This window comes from Mastigoproctus giganteus, chromosome 10 (assembly GCF_048544385.1).
Source record: "Mastigoproctus giganteus isolate SK-2022 chromosome 10, ASM4854438v1, whole genome shotgun sequence".
In the NCBI taxonomy this organism is placed as follows: Eukaryota; Metazoa; Arthropoda; class Arachnida; order Uropygi; family Thelyphonidae; genus Mastigoproctus; species Mastigoproctus giganteus.
Window position 1 is genome coordinate 139075196 of NC_143584.1, and position 24193 is coordinate 139099388.

Genomic DNA, 24193 nt, shown 5'->3' on the forward strand with positions numbered 1-24193 from the left:
TAGTTTCTGTACAGTGGGACCAACTGATGATTTTACCAACAGCAGATTCTAAATGGGAAGCATTCAAGGAAGTAATCTTGGAAGCTATTAGGCTTTTTTTCCAACTAAAAAATACTGCTCTAGATTCAGGCTCAAATGGATGTCAGATGAACGTATGAGACTTGTGGCAGAGAAGAAAAATGCATGTGATCCACATAAATTGTCAGGTGACACAGAAGTCTATGGTAGATACAAGATAGTCTGTAAACAAAGAAGGTTAGACAAGCAAAAGCAGATTATGAAAAATAAATCTTTTGGCAAAGGATGCAAAGACTTCTTTACTTATATAAACTCTAAAAGGAAGGGGATGAATCAGATTGGTCCACTAGATATTAATGGTTTGACTGTAGATGATCAATTTCAGATAGCTGCCAAACTAAATGAGTATTTTGCATCTATGTTCCCACATGAGGAGGTATTCAAGGAGGAGAGGGCCAGATGTTTATAAAACTCTAACATGGAGTGAAATGATTTTGTAATAACTGAGAGCAAAGTGGAGGAGAAATTGTTGAAGTTAAACACAAGAAAGGGACCTGGGGCCAATGGGATCTATCCAGTTATATTAAAGGAAGCAGCAAAGGAAGTAAGCAAACCCTTAGCCATAATTATGAGAGCATCCTTGGACTCAGGGGAAGTCCCCATAGACTGCAGATGTGCAAATGTATCTCCAATTCACAAAGGGGGATCAAAGGGTGACACAAGTAATTACAGACCTGTTAGTTTGACTTCTGTTCTAGGGAAAATAATGGAGACTCTGGTTAAAGAAGCATTGTAAGATCATTTAGACAAGACTGAAGCAATAACTCAGACACAGCATGGGTTTGTCAAGGGGAAGTCTTGTCTGACCAATTTGATTGGATACTATTATGTGGTCACAAAGGAACTGGAAGGGAAAAAAAATAAATTTGATATCATATACTTGTATTTCATGAAAGCTTTGGATACTGTCCGTAGCCAAGTGGTCAGGAGCGGGAGTGCAGTAGCACATGCTCTTTGAGTAGACCGGGGTTCAAGCCCCTGACTACTGAATATGGTCGGTCTGCCAACCCGCACTGGACCAGCGTGGCAGATTATGGTCCATTTCCCTCAGCATGAATTGTTGAGGAGGCTTCCATCCTGCAGTAGGTTGATAATGGCTGCACTTTACTTTTTTGTTACTGTTGCACATGGAAGACTACTCTACAAATTGGAGCAATATGGCATTAAGGGCAAGTTGCTACAATGGATAAAAGGATGGTTGAGTGGGAGAAGACACAGAGTGGTGGTCAATGGGTGGTTGAGTGGGAGAAGACACAGAGTGGTGGTAATGTCATTAGTGGTTTCCCTCAGAGTTCGGTGTTGGGTTGATTGTTGTTTTGTATATTTATCAATGATATTGATGAGGGTATATCAAGCTTAATGTCAAAGTTTGCAGATGATACAAAGGTTGGCAGTGTTGTTAATAACAGTAATGACAGTATGTTACTGCAACAGAATCTGTAAAAGTTGGGTAAATGGGCTGAGAAGTGGCAACTGAAATTTAACATTGACAAATGCAAAGTACTGCATATGAGATACGGTAATCATGAAAAATGTGCCAACTTAATGGTGTTACACTTAGGGTAGTCAAGAATGAAAGAGACCTTGGGGTATTTGTGCAGTCAGATATGAAATTTTCTGAGCAGTGCAGACAATGCTGCCAGAGTAGGTCATGGGGTGTTGTCAATGATATACAAGAATTTTGTGAGCAGGGATAAGGAGGTGGTTATCCCCTTGTATAAGGCAATAGTCAGGCCACACCTTGAGTTCTGTGTACAGGTCTGGAAGCCTCATTTTAGGAAGGATGTATAGTTGCTAGAATGAGTACAGAGAATGGCAACAAGACCGGTGAAGGGAACAAATGGGTGCTGTTATGAAGAAAGGCTCAAGTACTGCAAATTGCAACTTCTGGAGACTAGGCACCTGCAAGGCGATCCGATTGAGGTGTGAAAGCCTTGAATGGATTGAGCAGGCTTAATGCTGAGGGGATTCTTCCTCTTGCTCAGATTACAAACCTGAGGGGGCATAGATTCAAACTGAGGACAGACAGTTGTAGAATAGATGTGCAGATTAGATGTTTGCCTTTAGCCAGCGGGTAGTTGATTGCAGGATCAAATTTCTATCTGTTGTTGTGGAAGTTGATAGCTTAAATAAATTCAAGGCAGAACTAGACAAACATTTAGAATGAATGGATCAGTGAAATGGGAAGTTTTTTTTTTTTTTTTTTTTTTGGCTGATGGCCGCTACAAATGCTAATGCTAATTTCAATCTACAGTAATAAGGAGGCAGCACCAAGGTGTAAGGCAACTGAAGCCTGATGATTTCTTCAAGACCACTTCATCAACTGGACCTGTTTCACTAGAACCACCTACCAGCAAGGAATTAACATCTCTCCCTCCATATGACAGGGCGCCTCCGTAGCCAGGTGGGAAGGAGCAGCAGTGCGTAGTACACGCTTCTTGATTAGACCGGGGTTCGAGCCAGTCACCACCAAATACGGAGAATGCGGAAAGGTCAGGGAATGACCACCGCATATCCCGGAGCAATATGGCCTTAGTTGCTAATGCTCCTAAAAACCAAATAACAATAACCATATGACAGTTAGTGACAAATGGGCCTGGAGTACTGGGGTCCATAGTTTAACAGATATTTATTTAAAGTATACCCAGTATAAAATAAAATAAAATAAAATATTTCCAGAAGCTTTCGGAACTCGTGTCCCTTTCTCAACTGATAAAATTTTTTTTTTAAATACGCTACAAGCAAAGTGTGGCACGTTACTCATTCGTCATTGTTGTAGCACGGACGTGTGCTGCCTTGCGCCAGTGATCATCCATCAATAAAACGGTTGTCTCCAGGATTGGATGTATACGCATGCCTTTCTGGCGATTTAATGCCTTAGGGTTGTTCATTATGTTTAGTGACTCTAGCCATAGGCGGTGGCGAAAGTGTCGCGCGTGGTCCACTATCTCAAAGTCGCGCTTGGGGTCAAGATCGTGGTTGGTAGCCCAAAAATGTTCTGCAAGCGCGGACTGGTCAGTTTCGGCAAGCCGGATTGCTCTGTCGTGTTCCGTGAGGCGATCCTGGAGACGTCTCGATGTCTCACCCACGTAGCAACTGTTACAGGCCCTACAGGTGATACGGTACACTACATTGCTGCGTAAGACAGGTGTGACAGGGGTCTTCACACTGGAGACAAGTGAACGTAGGTTCCTACCTGGTAATTGTACACATTTTATGTTGTAACTTCTCAGGATCTTCGAGATACGTCCTGACACTCCTGGATAGTACGGAATGTAGGCGGATGATATGCCGACTTGCTTCGGAGGTCTTGGGTTGGAAGTAAGTTCTTGTGCCTGTAACAAGCATCTGTTTAGTACATGGGATGGATAACCGCATCTGGTTAAGTCCGCCTTCACACGGGAGATCTCGTTACGTCTAATTGTGTCGGTGCTGGAATGGCTCCAGGCCCTGGAGAACAGGGTGCGGGCAGTGCTATTGAGATGGCTTGGAGCGTGGCCGGACCCGTAGTTGGTGAATTGACCGCACCACATGGGTTTGCGGTATACTGAGGTCTCTAGATGTGGGCCTACGCGATGCACTAGCACGTCCAGAAACGGGAGCGAACCGTCCACCTCTGATTCTACGGTAAACTTGATGAAATTGGATAGAGAGTTGAGGTATTCTAGTAGTACCGTTTCAGAACCACGTGGTATTATGGTAAAAATATCGTCGACATATCTACACCACGTTGTAATAGGTGTAGGTGGGTTCTGGTGTATCTGTTTCTCCAGATCTTCCATGGCGATGTTAGCTACTACGGAACTGACAGGGGCACCCATAGCAGTGCCATGTACTTGTTTGTAGAGTGAGTCTTCAAAGGTGAAGATGCTGCTAGAGAGGCATAGGTTGAGGGCGGTACAGATGTCATCAGTGGATAGTGACGTCCTGGATTGGAGGCTTAAGTCGCTCTCAAGGAGCCTTCTGGCGCAGTGCACGGCCTGTTGGACGGGAATCGAGGTGAATAAAGAAACCACGTCAAATGATGCCATGACAGAGTTATCAGGGATTGAAATGTCCTTAATGGTGTTAATGAATTCACTGCTGTTTTTACACATCGCGAGCCTCCTCTCGCCTCTTATAGGTAATACATCTCACACCGTTAAAAACAGCAGTGAATTCATTAACACCATTAAGGACATTTCAATCCCTGATAACTCTGTCATGGCATCATTTGACGTGGTTTCTTTATTCACCTCGATTCCCGTCCAACAGGCCGTGCACTGCGCCAGAAGGCTCCTTGAGAGCGACTTAAGCCTCCAATCCAGGACGTCACTATCCACTGATGACATCTGTACCGCCCTCAACCTATGCCTCTCTAGCAGCATCTTCACCTTTGAAGACTCACTCTACAAACAAGTACATGGCACTGCTATGGGTGCCCCTGTCAGTTCCGTAGTAGCTAACATCGCCATGGAAGATCTGGAGAAACAGATACACCAGAACCCACCTACACCTATTACAACGTGGTGTAGATATGTCGACGATATTTTTACCATAATACCACGTGGTTCTGAAACGGTACTACTAGAATACCTCAACTCTCTATCCAATTTCATCAAGTTTACCGTAGAATCAGAGGTGGACGGTTCGCTCCCGTTTCTGGACGTGCTAGTGCATCGCGTAGGCCCACATCTAGAGACCTCAGTATACCGCAAACCCATGTGGTGCGGTCAATTCACCAACTACGGGTCCGGCCACGCTCCAAGCCATCTCAATAGCACTGCCCGCACCCTGTTCTCCAGGGCCTGGAGCCATTCCAGCACCGACACAATTAGACGTAACGAGATCTCCCGTGTGAAGGCGGACTTAACCAGATGCGGTTATCCATCCCATGTACTAAACAGATGCTTGTTACAGGCACAAGAACTTACTTCCAACCCAAGACCTCCGAAGCAAGTCGGCATATCATCCGCCTACATTCCGTACTATCCAGGAGTGTCAGGACGTATCTCGAAGATCCTGAGAAGTTACAACATAAAATGTGTACAATTACCAGGTAGGAACCTACGTTCACTTGTCTCCAGTGTGAAGACCCCTGTCACACCTGTCTTACGCAGCAATGTAGTGTACCGTATCACCTGTAGGGCCTGTAACAGTTGCTACGTGGGTGAGACATCGAGACGTCTCCAGGATCGCCTCACGGAACACGACAGAGCAATCCGGCTTGCCGAAACTGACCAGTCCGCGCTTGCAGAACATTTTTGGGCTACCAACCACGATCTTGACCCCAAGCGCGACTTTGAGATAGTGGACCACGCGCGACACTTTCGCCACCGCCTATGGCTAGAGTCACTAAACATAATGAACAACCCTAAGGCATTAAATCGCCAGAAAGGCATGCGTATACATCCAATCCTGGAGACAACCGTTTTATTGATGGATGATCACTGGCGCAAGGCAGCACACGTCCGTGCTACAACAATGACGAATGAGTAACGTGCCACACTTTGCTTGTAGCGTATTTAAAAATTTTATCAGTTGAGAAAGGGACACGAGTTCCGAAAGCTTCTGGAAATATTTTATTTTATTTTATTTTATACTGGGTATACTTTAAATAAATATCCATATGACAGTTATTTCTGACTCTGGAAATTGTAATTCTTTCAATTAAGTTAATATTAATATTGAATATTATGTATTTTTTTTTTAAGGTTTTTTGTATGTTTTTTATTCAGTGGAGTTTAAGAATTTTAAACTATTATTTTCCCTCTAAAATGAATTTAAATGAAAAAACTAATGTTCGCATTGAAAACAATTTTTTGTTTGAGCTTTAAGAAAAAAATAAGTAAATAAAAGTGGTGGAAACACTCCATTAGTTACATTGTATAGTTTTTGATTGTTTAATTTAAATAAAGTTTTGGTTTCTGTCTTAAATTTATTTTTATATTTTTAACAGATGTTTTAGTGGTGTGTATAAATTACTCAATGTACATTATAATAATATTTTATTCATACTTATACATTATAATAATATTTTATTCATACTTATACATTATAATAACATTTTAATACATCCTGTAAATTGTAATATTAATTATATATGTTTATATGTTTTTAATGGACTTTCGGCAATAGCAGACCGCCCTTTCCCCAATTAGTCTGCTGTATTTTCAAAATTTTGAATTGTAAAACGTTAACAAGAGGGATAAGTAAAAACACACTATTTATAGGAGAAGATAATTATAATAAATGGAAGACTTCATAATACATATGTATATAAATTTATTAAATTAATAAAGTATTAATAAGCATAACAAAAGATGCAAATTTAAAAATAATAAATGATAAACAACAAGATGCTTAACAAATATATTTTCAAAACAGAAAAATATAAAGGGTTACAAATAAACAAATTTTACATAAACTCAATCTTTCTGGCTTTTATATCCCCAAATTCATTTAAAAGTTTGGAATAATCAGTTCCTTCCGATATCTTTTTTTCTATAAAAATTACTGCTAACGCTATTAAACGATTTTGTGTCATTGCCATTCTCGTGTAGTTTTTAATTATCTTTAATTTTGAGAAACTGCATACTTCTGAAGCCACAGATACAGGTAAAGTAAGTAAAATTTTTAATGCAATTATTACATTTGGAAACAAAGACAGCAATTCATTATAATGCAAATATTTGACAATGTCTAAAGTGTAATGAATATCAGTGGGAAGAGATAGATCTAGTAATTCTTTGTAAAGCTCTGCCCCATTAATATCTTTATACTCACCATCTGTAAGAGATAGTTGTAAATCTATGCAGTATTTGCTTAAATCATCTTTTGACATTTCTCTTAATGCTTTAAAATTATACAAAAAGTGAAACTTGCTATAATGATCTTCCAATAACTCAAATCGTTCTTCGATAGAAACTATTGTTTTATCTAGAACAGTGAAGTAAAATTCAATCTTAAATTTGAGTGTTGGATCATCAATACATTCATTGTGTGATTCATAATCAAAATTTTTTTTTTCAAATTCTTAGAGGTACAAAATCTTTAAAAGTAGCTTCTATGTCTAAAGTATTTGCAAGTTTGCTAAAAATTTGTATCAGTTCTTCAAACCCTGCATCAGAATGTTTTCCTACTAAAAATCTTTAGCTTCTTTAAGGAGTCTTAAACATTTTATTAGATTTAATCATTGGTTCTGCAAAATCTTGCAAACCACATTAAGGTATTTTAGGATACCATACCATATCACAACTGAACATATAAATTTGAATGTTATTATTTTTCATTATTTTCTGACAACTCCAACGGCGCATCATATATACCATCTAAATTATATCGCAGTGGTTCAGGAGCATCTATGTGACTTGGCTAAGAATTAAAACTTCTGTCTGTGTTTCAGACAGAAGTTTTAAAGTTACTGATGGAACATGTTTTAATAATGTAGCCCACCTAGAATTAGAACTAGGAAAAATATACATAAAGCTCTTGGATGGTATTAAATAAAGCTATTCCTTCTATTGACTCAGATACAGAATCATTAATCACTAAATTTAATGAATTATTTGCGCAAGGAATGAAAAATGCACGTGGATTTAAATTTAATGTTTGCCACTTTGCACCTAAATTTTTACCTTTCATGTTTGCCCTATTATCATATCCTTGCCTGCTTAGATCACCCAAAGGTAAATCAAAACTTTCTAATTGTTTTAATGTCACTCCCAAACTGGTGGTATCAGATACTGGTATAAAATCCAAAAAATGCTCCCTAATTTCAAATTTATTGCTTTCTTTATTCAAAATAACAAATCTAATAATAATGGTCGTCTGTTTGGTATGACTTTTATTGGGTGTGCAATCTAAAATAATTGAGTAATATTTGGGTTCTAATACCACTTTTAATATTTTAGTGTGCACTGATTTAGCCAATAAATTAATTAGTTTATTTTTTTTTGTGTCTTTACTAAAATAATGAGTACATGTGGTTATTGTCTTTTATTTTTAGTAAATGTTCTGACATCACACTATCAAATTTTCCCATAGTTTCCACTAATTTTAAAAAGTTCCCATTATCATAATGGAATTATCCAATTTTCCTCAAAATGCTAGTGATTGACCTACCAAAAATTTCACAACACTAATTAGTCTCTCTAAAACACCACACCAGTGACTTTTTTTTCAGCATCGATTAATCTTTGATTTTCACAGTCTATAGTTTTTTCTGTTCCAAGATGCAATGCCAACTCTTTTCAAATTCTAAAAGATTTGCTATGTTCTTTTTTTTTTTTTTTTTTTTTGTGGATTTCTAATGTGTGACCTAGATTTTTCCACATTTAAAAGCCTTTGCTTGGCCAAGTGCACCTCTCAGAAGAAAATAGTTTACAACAAAAACAATAAACTGCATTGTTTGTTATGGAGTAAACAAGCCAAGATTGTTCAATCACTTCATTATTATTTAAGACTCTGTTATAAAAATTTGTTGAAAACTGCCGATAATCACTTGGAGCAAACTTAAAATCTGAATCAGACACTTTCACAGGTCCATTTTTTACAATAATAAGTTGTCTAATATTATCATTTAAAACATAAAATAGATTATTAGATTATTAAAAAATGGGCTACAAAAATGGATTATTAGATTATTAAAAAATGGATTATTAATAATTACCGATACATCTTTTTCTACACCTTTAACACACTACATATTGGAGATTTGTTTTCTTTATTCTCATAAGTGTGCAATGGAGAAGTGGAAGATGAAGGGGAAACGGCTAATTCACGAGGAGTTTTATTTGTTGTAGAAATTTTCCTCAATATAAAGTGATCCACAGCTTTCGACTGTTTTTCATTCTATTTGTATTTGAATTTTTTCTTTTTGATGTTTTTCCAGCTGCTCAGTTTTCTTTTCACGCTTCTACCCAATATTTAAGGGTAGGTACTTTTTTGAAAAGTTTCAAGCAGCTAACAAAAACAGATGTATTGTAAAATGCATTTTGACAAAATTACACAAAAATAATATTGAAATTAATTAATTAATGTTTGACAATTTCAAATTTCTAAAATAAATCCACTGAAAAATTCAGTACAGTAAAAAAAATAAAAGTTCATAAATTGAAATGAAAGTTCTTCAATAAACAAACAAAATAAAATGTAATATAACTTAGCACTTAATTTTTACATACATATGCAAATACTATATGTAAGTAAAACTCAGTAATCTAAAATGTCCTCTGGAACACGTTTAAAATTATTTAAGATTTTTTACTATTATGATATAGAAAAGTAAGAACCATACCTTTAAATCAAAGAAGCCAGTTAATCACACTTTGCACATTGATAAAAATATATTTGTTTCTTTGCAGTTCGACAGACACACTTAAATGAAATGAAAGGAATAAATAAATTTCTTAAGATTATTACTAAAATTAATATAATTTATTAAGCTGATCACCTAAACCACTATGCATTTAAGGTGATATTTCAGGCATCTTATCAATACCATCATCAGACCATGCTGTTGGGAAAGGGGGGGGGGGCAGAAAAATATAAAGGGTTACAAATTTGAATATATTACAATATTACAATAACAATTGCCAAAATATAAGTTAATTAATTATGAATTATAAGTCTAAAGTATTAAGTTTGAATTACCGTTACAATAGAAAACAGATATTAAATTAAGTGAAACCAAATACAGAAAGATTACATTCTTATGTGCTGACAGACTCCTCTTGCTGATGCTGCCAGCAGTTAATTTATAGGTGAGGGATTAAGACCATTAGCCAATGTAATGGTGCCAAGTTTTCTACCCTGGAACCGGTGGTTCTTGTGTAGTGGAAGCCTGAGGGTGACCTTTGCTCTCATTCTTCGAACATCAGTGTTGGTGTGCAGGCTGGTTCTGGGGGTCTGGAGTGTGTTGTATGTGGACTGCTCCTCTGGATATCTGGACTATTTTCTGCTCTCCAACAGCATGGTCTGATGATGGATATCAGTAAGGTACCTGAAACGTCACCTTAAATATATAGTGGTTTAGGCAATTAGTTTAATAAACTATATTATTAATTTCATGTGGTATATGAATAGTATTAATTATAGTAATAATCTTAATGGAAAACAACCATATAACATCCTTCCCTAACTATATTTCTTGCTTAAATAATTGTTCTTAAATGCGAGTATGAGGTGTGAATGTGTACTGTAATTAAATTTTAAGCCTTCATACTTACACTTTTGATTGAATAACCAATGCTTACACTCAGCATTACAAATGTGATTACCAGAATTTTATGGTCTGACTAACAGTACACCAGCATGTATTTCTGCATCCAATGTCATTAAGGGATTATGTGGTATATCGCTGTGGTATATTTGTATAATTGTAGATAGTGAAAACCTAACAGTACAATAAATAAGACAAGATATTTTGTATTTGGGGTAGAGAGAAAGTAGAAATTTGATATTGAATATTAAATGTAAAACATATTTTATTAACAGCACAGCACTTATTTTAGGTGGTGCCTGTGGCAGATGCCTCACTTGTGCACCCCTAATGCTGGCCCTGATCATCATTTTTGCATTTTATTAAATCAACATTTCATAATCTGCCTGTGACTTGCACTGATAATTATTTTATGGTGGTTTGATTTTCAGTACAAAGTTTGTTTCACGACAGTTGCATAAATTCAAGTTGCTGCACTATATAATGAAAAGAACATACAGCAGGCCCTCGTTATAATGCTGTTCTTATATTATAACCTGTATCTATAATGTTGCCACAACTCAATATAATGCTCTTTTTACTAACATACAGATTGAATTTTTGGCATGTTTAACTGGACTTCAGTCCATTTTAAAGCCTTTTTTGGCTAAAGGAAAAAATAGCCACTGTGAAATTAACTAATTATTTTTATAATTTCTACTCTATATACAAAATTGAAACTTTCAATAAACATAAACAGAAGTGTTTTCTTTGATTTCCGAACTTTAGACTGGCACAGTTCTTTGTGAAGTTGTTGTTGTTTTGGTATTTAGGAGCATTAGCAACTAAGGCCATATTGCTCCGGGATATGCGGTGGTCATTCCCCGACCTTTCCACATCCTCCGTATTTGGTGGTGACGGGCTCGAACCCCGGTCTAATCAAGAAGCGTGTGCTACGCACTGCTGCTCCTTCCCACCTGGCTACGGAGGCGCTCTTTGTGAAGTGTTGTTATCGAAAAGGCAAAAAAAAAAAAAAAAAAAAATTGCATGCAACTGTTTCTTGGCATAAGAAACAGTAATAATGAAAGAATTGCAACAATTGTTTTTGAAAAACAAAAAAGACTGTACTTCTGTTTTTCAATGTGCATTGCATATACTAACACAAAATCAAGCACTGGTGTAAACCTGATACCACTACAATGTGCATTTGATAAAAAAACAAGTTTGCTTTATTGTAATTGTTTTTAGGGAACAATATTGGTATGGCCAATAATTATAATGATTTATGCACCAACATCGAGCCATGATGATGAAGAGGTTGAAGAAATGTACACCACAATTGAGAGTCTTCTAGATGAGCAGAAAACCCACTACACTATTATTATGGGGGACTTCAATGTTAAGGTTGGAAAAAGACAAAACAGCGCAGAAAGGGGAACTATAGGAAATTTTGGAATTGGTGAAAGAAATGAAAGAGGTGAAAGACTTGTGGAATTTGCAGAATCTCAAGGATTGTCAGTAATGAACACTTTTTTCAAGAAAAGGGTGAACAGAAAGTGGACGTGGAAGAGTCCAAATGGATTAACAACTAAGGAAATCGACTTCATCCTCACTAACAGAAGATTTATCGTGAATGATGTTACCGTCCTGAATAAGGTAAATGTTGGACGTGATCACAGAATGGTAAGATGTACACTTGATATAGATGTAGGAAAGGAAAGGAAAAAACTGACTCGAGTAAATAATACAAAAGTCTTTGAGATAACAGAAGAGGAGAAAAAGCAGTATGCACTGGAACTTCAGAATAAGTTTGAGCTTCTGCAGACTGCTCAGCACCAAGATATCGACGAGGAATATTACAACTTTCTGAAAGTGATAAAGCCCAAGGAACCTATAGGGAAAAAGAAATCCAAAGAAGAAAAAATTAGTCAAGAAACACTTATGATGAACCGAAGGCAACAAATGAAGAGCAAGATAAACACTGACAAGGAGAAAATTGAGTATACTCAGTTATGCAAAGCCATTAGAAAGAGACTCAGAGAGGACATAAGAAGATTTAACACAAGAAAAGTAGAACAAGCATTAAGGGAAAACAAAGGACTTAAATCAGCAGCCATGAGCAGTAATACAGAAAGACAAATGATACTGAAACTGAAGAATAGCGATGGTATACTTATAAATAGCAGAGAAGGCATAATCCAAATAGCAGAAGACTACTACAGGGAATTATACAAGGAGCGAGGGAATGATGCCAGCAGCAGGGAAGATGGATTGCAAATTAGCAACACATATGACATATCTGATATTCTTCCTGATGAGGTAGAACATGCATTGAAGAAAATGAAGAATCGGAAAGCCCCGGGGGGGAAGATGAAGTTACTGTAGAGTTGTTAAAATTGGGAGGAAGAGACATAACACAAAAACTGGCAAGGCTCTTCACAAAGTGCATTAGAAAAGGTGTAACGCCTAAGCAGTGGAATAATGCAATCATAGTTTTGCTCTATAAGAAAGGAGATAAATCAGAAATTGGAAATTATAGACCAATTAGCTTGTTATCCCACATGTACAAGTTGTTCACAAGGGTCATTACTAACAGATTAGAAAGAATACTTGATGAGAATCAACCGAAAGAGCAATCTGGCTTTAGGACAGGATTTTCACCTATTGATCACCTTCACGTAATATCACAGCTAATGGAGAAAGCAAATGAATATAAAACACCATTATGCCTGGCATTTGTGGATTATGAAAAGGCATTTGACTCCATACAGCATAAGGCAACGTTTCAAGCACTGGAAAGACACGGCATAGATACCCCATATATTATGATTTTGAAGAAAATATATAAGAACGCTACCTCCTTTATTAGACTAGACAAAGACAATTGGAAATTTAAAATTGAGAAAGGAGTTCGACAAGGAGACACAATATCTCCGTAGCTGTTTACTGCTGCCCTTGAGGAAGCTTTCAGAAGATTAGACTGGTCGCCGAAAGGAGTCAATGTGAATGAAGAGACCATTTACGATTTGCAGATGACATTGTTGTCATAAACCACGATCCCAAAGAATTAGAGGAAAATCTTAATCAGTTATGCACAGTTAGTAAGGATTTTGGACTAAAGATGAATATGGCTAAAACAAAAGTAATGATGAACAAGTTTGCCACAGAAAGGGACATAATGATTGAAGGAGCAGTAATTGAAAAGGTGGAGTCATATACTTATCTGGGACAAGTTATTAGCAATAATAATGATAAATGGCTGGAAGTCAAGAGAAGAATAAATTTTGGATGGATAGCGTTCAGGAAATATAGTCATCACATACTGAAGAGCAATATCCCAGTTTGTCTGAAATGTAAAATAATGAACCAGTGTATACTCCCGACCATGACTTGTGGAAGTGAAACTTGGGCACCCACCAAAAGAATGGAAGAGAAGCTGAAAACTACACAGCGAAGAATGGAACGAATTATATTAGGAATCAGACTGTTAGATAAGAAGAGAAACACATGGATTAGGCAGCAAACTCAAGTAAAGGACATTCTTATCAAAACTAAAGAACTAAAATGGTCTTGGGCAGGACACATAGCTTGTAGTCATGATGACAGATGGACTATGAAAATAACAGAATGGTACCCAAGAGGAGCTAGAAGACAACCTGGAAGACAACTGCGGAGATGGATAGATGAAATTCATGAGTTTGTGGGTAGTAAATGGATGGCCATTGCACAAAACAGAAGGAACTGGAAAGTTGCTAGAGAGCCCTTCATCCTGCAGTGGATTGAATATATCTGATGATTGGTACAGCATGTTTTGTGGATGTATATTTGATCTTCTAACGAAATTTCAAGAAAATATTTCTATTTGATAGCTACGTTATAAACTTTAAAAACTGGTGTGTGCAAAAGAAAAAAAATCATCCTCTATGAATAATGGATTGTTTTTTGAAATATGTATTGTTACAAAAATTGCAATATTTTTGAACAATACAAAGAATGCTATGGCTAATGGACTGTTCACAAAATACTGTTATTATTTGTATTGTTAAAAAATATTTCAATATTTTCTTAGTGTGGATTTGATGTTATCACAAAATTTCAAGGGAGAAATTCTTTTTTAGTATACAACCTGAAAAAATTCACCATCCAGTGTCATATGCTGTTAAGAAGTCTCCATTTCCTGTTCTGACCTGTAATAAAAAGATATACCCTATTGAAAAATAAATTCACTCCCTATCTCTTCTTTTGTTTTACTGTGGGAACTATAACTTGCGAAAAGGTTATTTTACATAATCAAGCCCATGACTGCTAACTGCAGTGCTGTGTCTTGTATTCTCTTATCTTGTGAACGCCTCTGACCATGTGGTCATCCCGAAGTACAGAAAATTTGTTTGTTTTACTCTCCAAATGGCCATATGTACTTCATTCTGTCTTCTAAGCTGCATTGTCTTGAGATTATTCCCTTTGGGAATATTGGCGAATACATCTGTTAGAAAGCAGTTAGAAGCAGTTTGCATTCCCCCACCATAACAAATTACTTTTGCTAATATAAAGGGTAACTTCCCTGTTTGATTTTACTGCATGGGACTTCAGACTTCTCAGAATAAAACACCTATTGTTATTGCCTTCACACCACTTGACATTATTTACAGATGGAATATTGAAAAGTACTTTCCATCCATTTGAAGCAGAAAACATTCTCCACAGCTCACACTGTAATTGATTACTTTTCATGCAATGGAGGATTACAGTATAACCATTTGATTTTACCGCAAGGAACTTTTCAGATATATAAAATCCTCGTCGTCACTGTCTTCAGCACACTTGCCAATATTTACAGAGAGATTCTTGTCATCACTCAGTACATACAGTGTTAGACATCGTCCTCAACGGACAGTTTACTGTACTCGAACATCATATCATAATCAATGCAGTGCAGTTACATTTTTGGAGAGTTAATAATGGCAGATAAGAATGAAAAAGTATCAACGTCTGAATGCGGTACAAAGACCACAGAGGTAAGAAAAACATTGAGTTTGAAAATTAAATTAGACGTTTTGAAACGAATCAATTCCAGTCAACAAGTGAATGTATGCAATAATTTAGGACTGGCAGGTTCAACTGTAATAATAATTATAAAAAATAAAGAATCAGTTTTAGCAGCCAGAAAAACATTTGTTCCTCTGCAAGCAACTAAATTGATTAGGGCTAGGTTGGCTATTATGATTGAAATGGAGAGGCTTCTAAATAATTTTATTGAAGATAATATTCAACGCAGAATTCTGTTAAGTTCAATTATTATTAAAGAAAAAGTGATTAGTCTATATGAAGAGCTAAAGAAAATACGCCTCGAAAAAAATGTGGAACCATTTAATGCTAGTAAGGGGGCCATCTCCATTGCCAGTTGGGCAGGAAGCAGCAGTGCATAGCACACGCTTCTTGATTAGACTGGGGTTTGAGCCCCCGACCACCAAATACGGAGGATGCGGAAAGGTCAGGGAATGACCACCGCATATCACCGGAGCAATATGGCCTTGGTTGCTAATGCTCCTAAAAAAAATCAAACCAAGCTAGTAAGGGCTGGTTCGATAGATTTAAAAAGTGCTATAATCTACACAACATAGCAATCCAGCGAGAAGCTGCAAGTGCAGATCAAGAAGGAGCTGAAACTTTCAAAAAAGAACTTGTTAAAGTTATTGAAGAGGGATGTTATTCTACTCGACAAGTTTTTAACTTAGATGAAACAGGACTTTTTTGGAAATGAATGCCTAAAAGGAGTTTCATATTGAAAGAAGAAAAAAACATGCCAGCCTTCAAAGCAGCGAAGGATCGGTTCACTTTATTTTTGGGTGGTAACACTGCGGGGAATTTTAAATTAAAACCCTTTTTAGTTTACCATTCGCTCTTAAAGCGAATTAAAGTGTTAGCTAAATCAAAATCTTAAAAGCGTTAGCTAAATCAAACCTAACTGTAATTTGGAAGGCTAATAAAAAGGCTTGGGTAACCAGGCCTCTTTTCATTGATTGGCATGCTGAATTCTTCTGTCCCGCAGCAGAAAGATATTTTGTGAAAAATAACCTTGATTAGAAAGCACTTCTGCTTTCTAATCAAGGTTAGAATTACATAAAGGATTCCCAAGATTTGTAGTGTGTTACCAATGTGCACGAGAGAGAAAGAGTGAGCCAGGATTTGTGGGACTGGTAGGGCCAACTACAGCCAATCAACCTCTGGTTTGATCTAACTTGTTTTTAATTTCCTGTGGAACAATAAGATTGCATAATAAGTGTTTCATTGTGCTTATCTTTACCAGATTCTGCATTAGTAAATTGTTGTCTTATTGTAAGCTTGTAACTGTGTGATATTTAAACCAAAAAAGGTATAAGGATAAATCTTTTCTTTTTATTTGATACCATAATACTGTGCTTTATTACATAATAATAATACCATAATAATATTGTGCTTCCCAAGCTCTTTTGATGCCAGGATACTTTGTGCATGCCAAAAACAAATTTACAGCCCATATAGAATTGTGTAATTATTCAACACTCTGTCCTTTTTGTTCCTTATTTTTTAAGTTGATTATAAATGCAATGATACTCATCTTTCTTTGTGCTGGACCAAAAACATGTGAGAGAGAGAGAGAGAGAGAGAGAGAGAGAAGGAAGGAAGATGGCTGGTACTGTGCATAACTATGGCTATCTGAAATTGACTGTCAGTTATTAGCTTTAAAAAAGAAAGAATGTGTCCAGTTCATTTGAATTTAGTGAATTCGCTGAGTCCTGATGAAAATCTGATCACTGCTGAAAATCAGATTTATTTTTATGTATTACTCAAATAAACAGAATTTGTTCATTCATAATTGCATTTTAATCATTTTATTACATCATTTATATGCAGTGAAAGGAAATCAGATTGAAAACAATGCTAATATGATTCCAAATTATGGCAGCATTTTGGAGTGCTGTGACATCCACTTTGAACCATTTTACCTTAATATTTCAAATAGACTATTCTGAAATCTCTATTTTTTCATTATTGAGATTAATTACTAAGAGGTAATGATAGTTTTTTGATAGTACAGTACTGACCTCTGTATATTTAGAATTATAAAAGTTACTTAAACATCAATCTTAACTGCAGTAAATAAATTTAGCTTCAAATTAAATATCACAGATAACTTTTTTATTATTTATTTTTGTCAGTTCCTGTGCATTCCTAATTTTCATTTATATAAAATTCACAATTAATTAACTAAAATGTTGTATATTCCTTTTAACATTTAGGGTGCAAATCTGCAATAATGATCATTTTGCTGAGAAAGCTTCTTTGCAGTTCCAGAGAGGAGATTGCTGTTATACTGATCCAAACTGTATCCCTACCTGAAAGAATGGTTAAATCATTTTTTTTTTTTTTTTCCCAGTCACTTGGGAGCTGCTTGAAGTTGATAAAGAATCATGAATGATATTACTATAAACCTTTACTACATATTTCTTGTCCAAGGATCTATTACAATTTATTAATATCAATTTTAAGATGCTTAAATTTATATTAATACAAAAGCATTTAACTGAGCAGAATAGTTAGCGCTATTTTGTTTAAAAATGGAAATGAGAAGAAAGGCTATCGGGAAAAGAGGTGATTGGTTTCAAATCAGTGATGAGTAATTTTTAAAAAATATTTTTAATTTAGTGAGAATTTATTTTTATTTTTGTTTTATTATTTAATTATTTTATAAATAGTATTTTGGGTGCTTTAAATGGATTGAAATTGCTTGGATTTGTATTTTACTGTATTATCACCTTTTTGATTAGGAAGCAAAGAAATTTGAAATCTCATCAAATTGAAGAGGAAACCGCTTAAGGCACTTTGAGATTTGAAAGCATATGACCAGTCATATCAATCAACTTATGTTTCTTTCTTTTTTTTTTTTTTTTTTTGTTTGTTTGTTTTCCAAACTTGTGTTTTGGAAATTCTGTTTTTTCCAAACAAACCTTCAGAATATAAAGCCATGATTGATGTTTATAGACAGTACTCACAGTAAAATGAATAAATCTTGGATTAGGTGTACGTGTTGATGCCTTCCCAATATCTTTTTCTGCAGCAGAGTTTTTAAAGGAAAATTAATAAAATGTCATGAAAACATTTAATTTAATGTGAACAAAAACAGAAAAATGTTAAAAAAATATTAGGAAAATGTTTACTAATTTAGAAATAAAGAAGTATGTTGGTGGCAGGATGAAAGCAACTGCTATTTTTAATGAAATAGTATCTGATATTAACTGCTAGAATTATGCCACATTTTGAAAAATGGACCATTTTCAGTTTAACACGTTTGCTGCTGGAATGCAGAGTTTCATCACAACAAACTGCAATCTTTGTGCCTTGATGCAATTGCATGTCCATTCAGTTGTGGTCAATAAATGAGTGCTATAAAAGGAAAGGCACATGAAATGAACAACTGTTTGATGGCAGCAAACTGATTGAACCACAGGCTATTTGCATTACTGCTTGGATTTTGCTTAGCATCAATTGCTAGATAACTCTATAAAATCTCTATACTTGGTTCACAGTTTCATATGTTCTTTGCTTATGTTGAAGTTATTTTATCTAGTTTAGTGTTTTCCACAAGAATAAAATGAAAATTTTTTGAGGATTATGCGTGCTGAATTTTAATTCTTTAGTTTGTGAAAAACATCGTCCTTTGTGCGTGTTTACTGATAAAATTTGTGTAAAAAGTGTTTTCCTATAAAATTTTACCCTTAAGGGTTGTTATATTATAATGGATCCACAGTGTGGGAGATCAGGACTGAAAAGGAACAGGTATGGAGAGTATATTGAAGTTTATGACATTGAATCAGCACTTTATAATACGTCATCTGATACTGAAATAGAATTCTGTTCAAGTGATATGGATTCTGAATCATGTTCAAATGCATCTGTTGATGTTAGAAACAGTATGGAAACAAATGCTGGTGATACTTGGAGTGATGATTCTTCACAGATGAAATCCCTTCCATTTACAAAAAAGCAGTGCCTACTTATTCCAGTGCTCCAAGAAGAAGCACCCCAAAGCACACATAAATGACCCTTGTAAATATAAATGGCAGCAAATGTGTTAAACTGATAACAGTAATAGTACATTCAAATATGTATCCCATTGTTGATAAAATACATTATAATGATATTAATATATTTTATGATGATAAAATAAGAGACCTGTAAATATTCTATAGATGAATTGATAGTTTCAAAATTTGAACCCCATAAATATTCTGATTTGACACTGTGTATAGCATTCACTGCTGATAATTGCTGACAGTAATGTGCTAATTCATAAGAATAGCATTTCATCAGTGTTAAATGAAAAGCAAAACAAAATGTGCCCATTGTTGTAGACCATCTTTGTCTAATTTATTTAACTGTAGCAAAGGTTGCAGCAATGTTACCATTTAGATTTTAAAATTCTTAGACATATTTCATCTAAATGCGGCCCCAGATGCCAAGCGTTTCCGTGGCCAAGCGATTTTCTGAGCTCCATAAAGCGATTCAAAGTGTTCTCCTTTAAAGGAATCACTCTTCTTTTTAAGTTCCCCATTAGTTTCTCCTAAGTTCTTAAAAAAAAGCACAGTAGACTTCATCTTACAAGTTGTAAGTTAAGTCAGGAAAGAAAAGACAACTTTCCTTTTATTTTTATTAGAGTTACTAACTCAACTAACCTAACAACCGCTTGGCCACTCGTGGCATTACTCCTGCCTCCCTGTGGCGGGGCCGGTAACCTGAGTGGGAAAGCCAACCCTCAGGGCCAAAAGGAGTATAAAATTGACAAAGAAACCTTTCCCTCACTTGATCAGTTGAGATCACCTACTGATCAAGACCAACCCGATCATGACTCCTATCAAAATAAAAGACAAAAAACAGATCTATGTCAACAAGATCACCCAGCCTTTCTCCTTATTCATTCTGTATCAGATTCTCCTGTTAGCAAATTATCCCTATTTCTAATCCAAAAATGCTTGGAAAATGCTGCAGGATCACCGAAGATGGTAAAGCGATTACAGTCTGGAGATCTGCTGGTACAGACAATGAAGCCAAAACACTCGGAAATGTTATTGAAACTGACTACTTTTGGTGGAATTCCCGTGAAAATAATGCCTCATGCCACTCTGAATACATCTAAAGGAGTTATAGCAGAGTGAGACCTGATTAACATCTCAGAGGATGAAATTGTACAAGAATTGACAAATCAAAGAGTAATACATGCAAAAAGAATATTAATCCGGAAAGATGGAGAATTAAAGCCAACAAGGAACATAATACTGACCTTTAGTACCCCAAACTTACCAACAATGGTTAAAGCAGGGTATCTGAATTGTCGTATAGTCCATATATACTGAATCCCATCAGGTGTTATAAATGCCAGAAATATGGACACTCCCAGGTAGCATGCCGTGGCACTATGATTTGCCCAAACTGTGGTTCAACAGAACACACTCAAGCTGATTGTACCGTAACCTCCTTCACCTGTCCCAATTGCAAAGGTAACCATCCGGCATATTCAAAAAAATTGTGAAATGTGGAAAGTGGGGAAAGAAATACAAAACAGAAAACAAAGTAACATATCAGGAAGCCAAAAAGCATATTATACAGTTTATGCCAAAAACATACAGTTTATGCACGTATGCACAAGCAACCCAACACAATCATTCTATTGCTACTCAAACTGACATTGCGGTCCCTCCAAACATTTCTTTTGCAGATTGGGCCAGGTCCGTGCTTAATGCTAAGCCACAACCTGCCAAACACAAGCAACTGGAACAAGGAATTAATACTCCAATTTCAGTTCCACCTAACATGCCTGAAACTACAAAAAAAGCAGAAAAAACAGTACCAACAGATCATGCTCAGACCAAGAAACAATTCCCTATACATATGGATGTTGACAACAAAACTGACCAAGAAGAAACTATATTAGAACTTCATGCAGAAGAACACATGGATACAGAGAGACCGGTTTTCCCCAAAAAAAGACAGAAATAAATCAGATTGTTACAAACAAACTGCTTCAAAAAAAACAGACAGATCAAAACATAACTCCTAAAAGCAAATAATGCAGCACATACTTCAATGGAATTGTAGAGGCATACGAGCCAATACTGATGATATATATGACCTGATCAATAAGTACAATCCAGTGAGTGTTTGTCTGCAAGAAACAAATTTAACACCACAGGTGTTAAATTTGTTTAATTATTCTCTCAATTAGAAACTTCACAATGCATAGAAAAGACAGGAATACTGCAAAATCCGCACATGGAGGAGTAGCAATACTAGTTAACTCTAAAATCCCAGTTCTACATATCTCTCTACAGACTGACTTAGAGGCTGTTGCTGTGCGTATTGCGCTTGGAATAACACTAACTCTTGTTTCAATATACCTCCCACCAAATAGACTTTTCATGCTTAAAGAACTAGAAGATCTTATAGCACAATTGCCAGAACCTTTCTGCCTTTTTGGAGATTTCAATGGGCATCACCCATTGTGGGGATCTTCAAGCATGAATAAAAGAGGACATATGATAGAGACATTACTGAATCAACAGCAGTTAACCTTGCTAAATACTGGCCATCACACTTATGTCCATCTACCCACAGGCTCCACTTCAGCAATTGATCTGTCAATCTGTTCTCCCATACTGTTCCCCAGTATGGAGTGGTCAACCTTATATGATCCACACAACAGCGATCATTTTCCAATTATATGTAAAATACAAACAAAACAATGCCACTCTCCAGATTACAGAGTAAAATGGAAATTCACAAAAGCGAACTGGACAAAATATTCAGTCTGTGTTTATTTTGGTGATCAATTTATTAAAACACAACCAGTAGATAAAGTCACAGAGCACATCACCGCACAAATTTTGGCAGCAGCTTCTGAGGCAATTCCTCAATCCTCTGCTAACCAAAAAAGACATGCAAAACACTGGTGGAATGAGCCCTGTAACAGTGCAAAACGAGAAAAAAATAAAACTTAGAACCTATTTCGTAGATTTCCTACAACAGCCAACCTCATTTTATATAAAAAACAAAAGGCAAGGGCACGACAAATCAGAAGACAAGCCAAAAAAGAATCGTGGATAACATTTGCCAGTATCATCACGAAGGACACCAGCAGTCGGCTAATATGGAAGAAAATCCAACAATTAAATAATAAGTGCATTCTCTTTTCTGCTCCAATCTTGATTAAGAATGGACGAGAACTGTCTTCCCCAAAGGAAATAGGCGATTTCCTTGGAGGGACTTTCAGTCAAATATCATCAGCTTATGCGTATGACAATTCTTTCCTGAAAATAAAATCCTCCGCAGAAAAATATAAATTAAATTTCAACACCACCCAATCCCTTTCTTATAATCAACCATTCATCCTAGCTGAACTCCAAGAAGCTCTGAACAGATCAGCAAACAGCTCAGCAGGACCGGACAGAATCTACTATATAATGCTTAAACATCTAAATAATACAGCTTTAAGATTATTACTAGTATTCTACAACTGGATATTTCTTGAATGTGTTTATCCTTCCTCATGGCATCATTCTGTAATTCTTGCATTTCCAAAACCAGGAAAGGATCAATCGCTTCCACAAAACTACCGACCAATTTCCCTAACCAGCTGTTTGAGTAAAACACTAGAAAAAATGATACATAGGAGATTAAAATGGATACTAGAAAGCAAAATGCTGCTAAATATCAACCAATATGGTTTCCGACAAAACAGATCCTGCTTGGACCTTATGGTAAGAGCTGAAACTAACATTCGCAATGCATATGTTAAAAATGAACATCTGGTAATGGTGAGTCTAGATATTGAAAAGGCATTCAATACCACATGGAGGTATGGCATTCTTCGAGAGCTGTATGCCCTGGGTTGAGAGGACGCATACCTCAGTTCGTCCAGAACTTTCTCAGGTGCAGAACATTTCAAGTTCGTCACCAGAATGTACTTTCACAATATTTTATTCAAGAAGAAGGGGTGCCTCAAGGGTCCATACTTAGTCCTACCCTCTTCACAATTAGACTAAATACCATGATGCAGAATATTCCCAAAACCGTAGAAATATATATGTATGCCGACGATCTTGCTATATCATGCCAATCACCAACCATTAACAGCATAGAGAGACAGTTACAACTTTCCATAAATAAGTTAGAGACATGGACTGTACAAAATGGTTATCGCCTGTCAAAGCAAAAGACAATTGCAGTTCATTTCTGTAAAAAGCGCAGATTACATCCAGAGCCTGAACTTAAATTAAAAAAATCAACCAATCCCTCTTGCCAGCAATATCCGCTTTTTAGGTTTAATATTAGATACTAAACTTAATTTTGCCATGCACATAACTTATCTCAGAACTCTCTGCTTGAAAAAACTCAATATACTCAGAGCCATCTCTGCCATGGCATGGGATACAGATAGATGCACTCTCCTGCATTTGTATCGTTCGCTCATCAGTCTAGATTATGGTTCAATAGTATACGGCTCAGCTAGGAAAACTGTTCTTACAAGACTGAATACAATACAGCACAATGCTCTTCACACTGCTCTTGGAGCTTTTCGAACATCCCCGGTCCAAAGTCTCTATATAGAGGCAAACGAACCATCACTCCACCTCAGAAGGAAAATGTTACTCCTCACCTGTGCAGTCAGGATTAAAAGCCTTCCAGATCATCCAAATCATCCGCTGCTTTTCAGTCCTGAAAGGGTAACATTCTATAACAATAAACCCACTGAAAATAGACCAACTGGTGTTAGACTACAAGATTTGATGCATTGCTGGAATGTTCATTTTGAAAACACGCTCAAAGAAACCAAAATATCTGATCTGTCTTGGTCCTCAAACCCACCTTACTGTGACACCTATTTCCAACAATGGGGGAAAA

General features: G+C 36.2%; 1 protein-coding gene across 1 annotated transcript in view; it reads left to right on the plus strand.

Annotated features, from left to right (window-relative positions):
• LOC150079314 (inositol hexakisphosphate kinase 3-like) overlaps window positions 1-24193 on the plus strand; it is a 192628-nt gene that overhangs the window by 152887 nt on the left and 15548 nt on the right. Inside the window, exon 5 of the mRNA XM_090382697.1 lies at window positions 17539-17624. Within this exon, the coding sequence (XP_090238823.1) occupies window positions 17539-17624 (86 nt within the window). The remainder of the gene's footprint in view (window positions 1-17538; window positions 17625-24193) is intronic.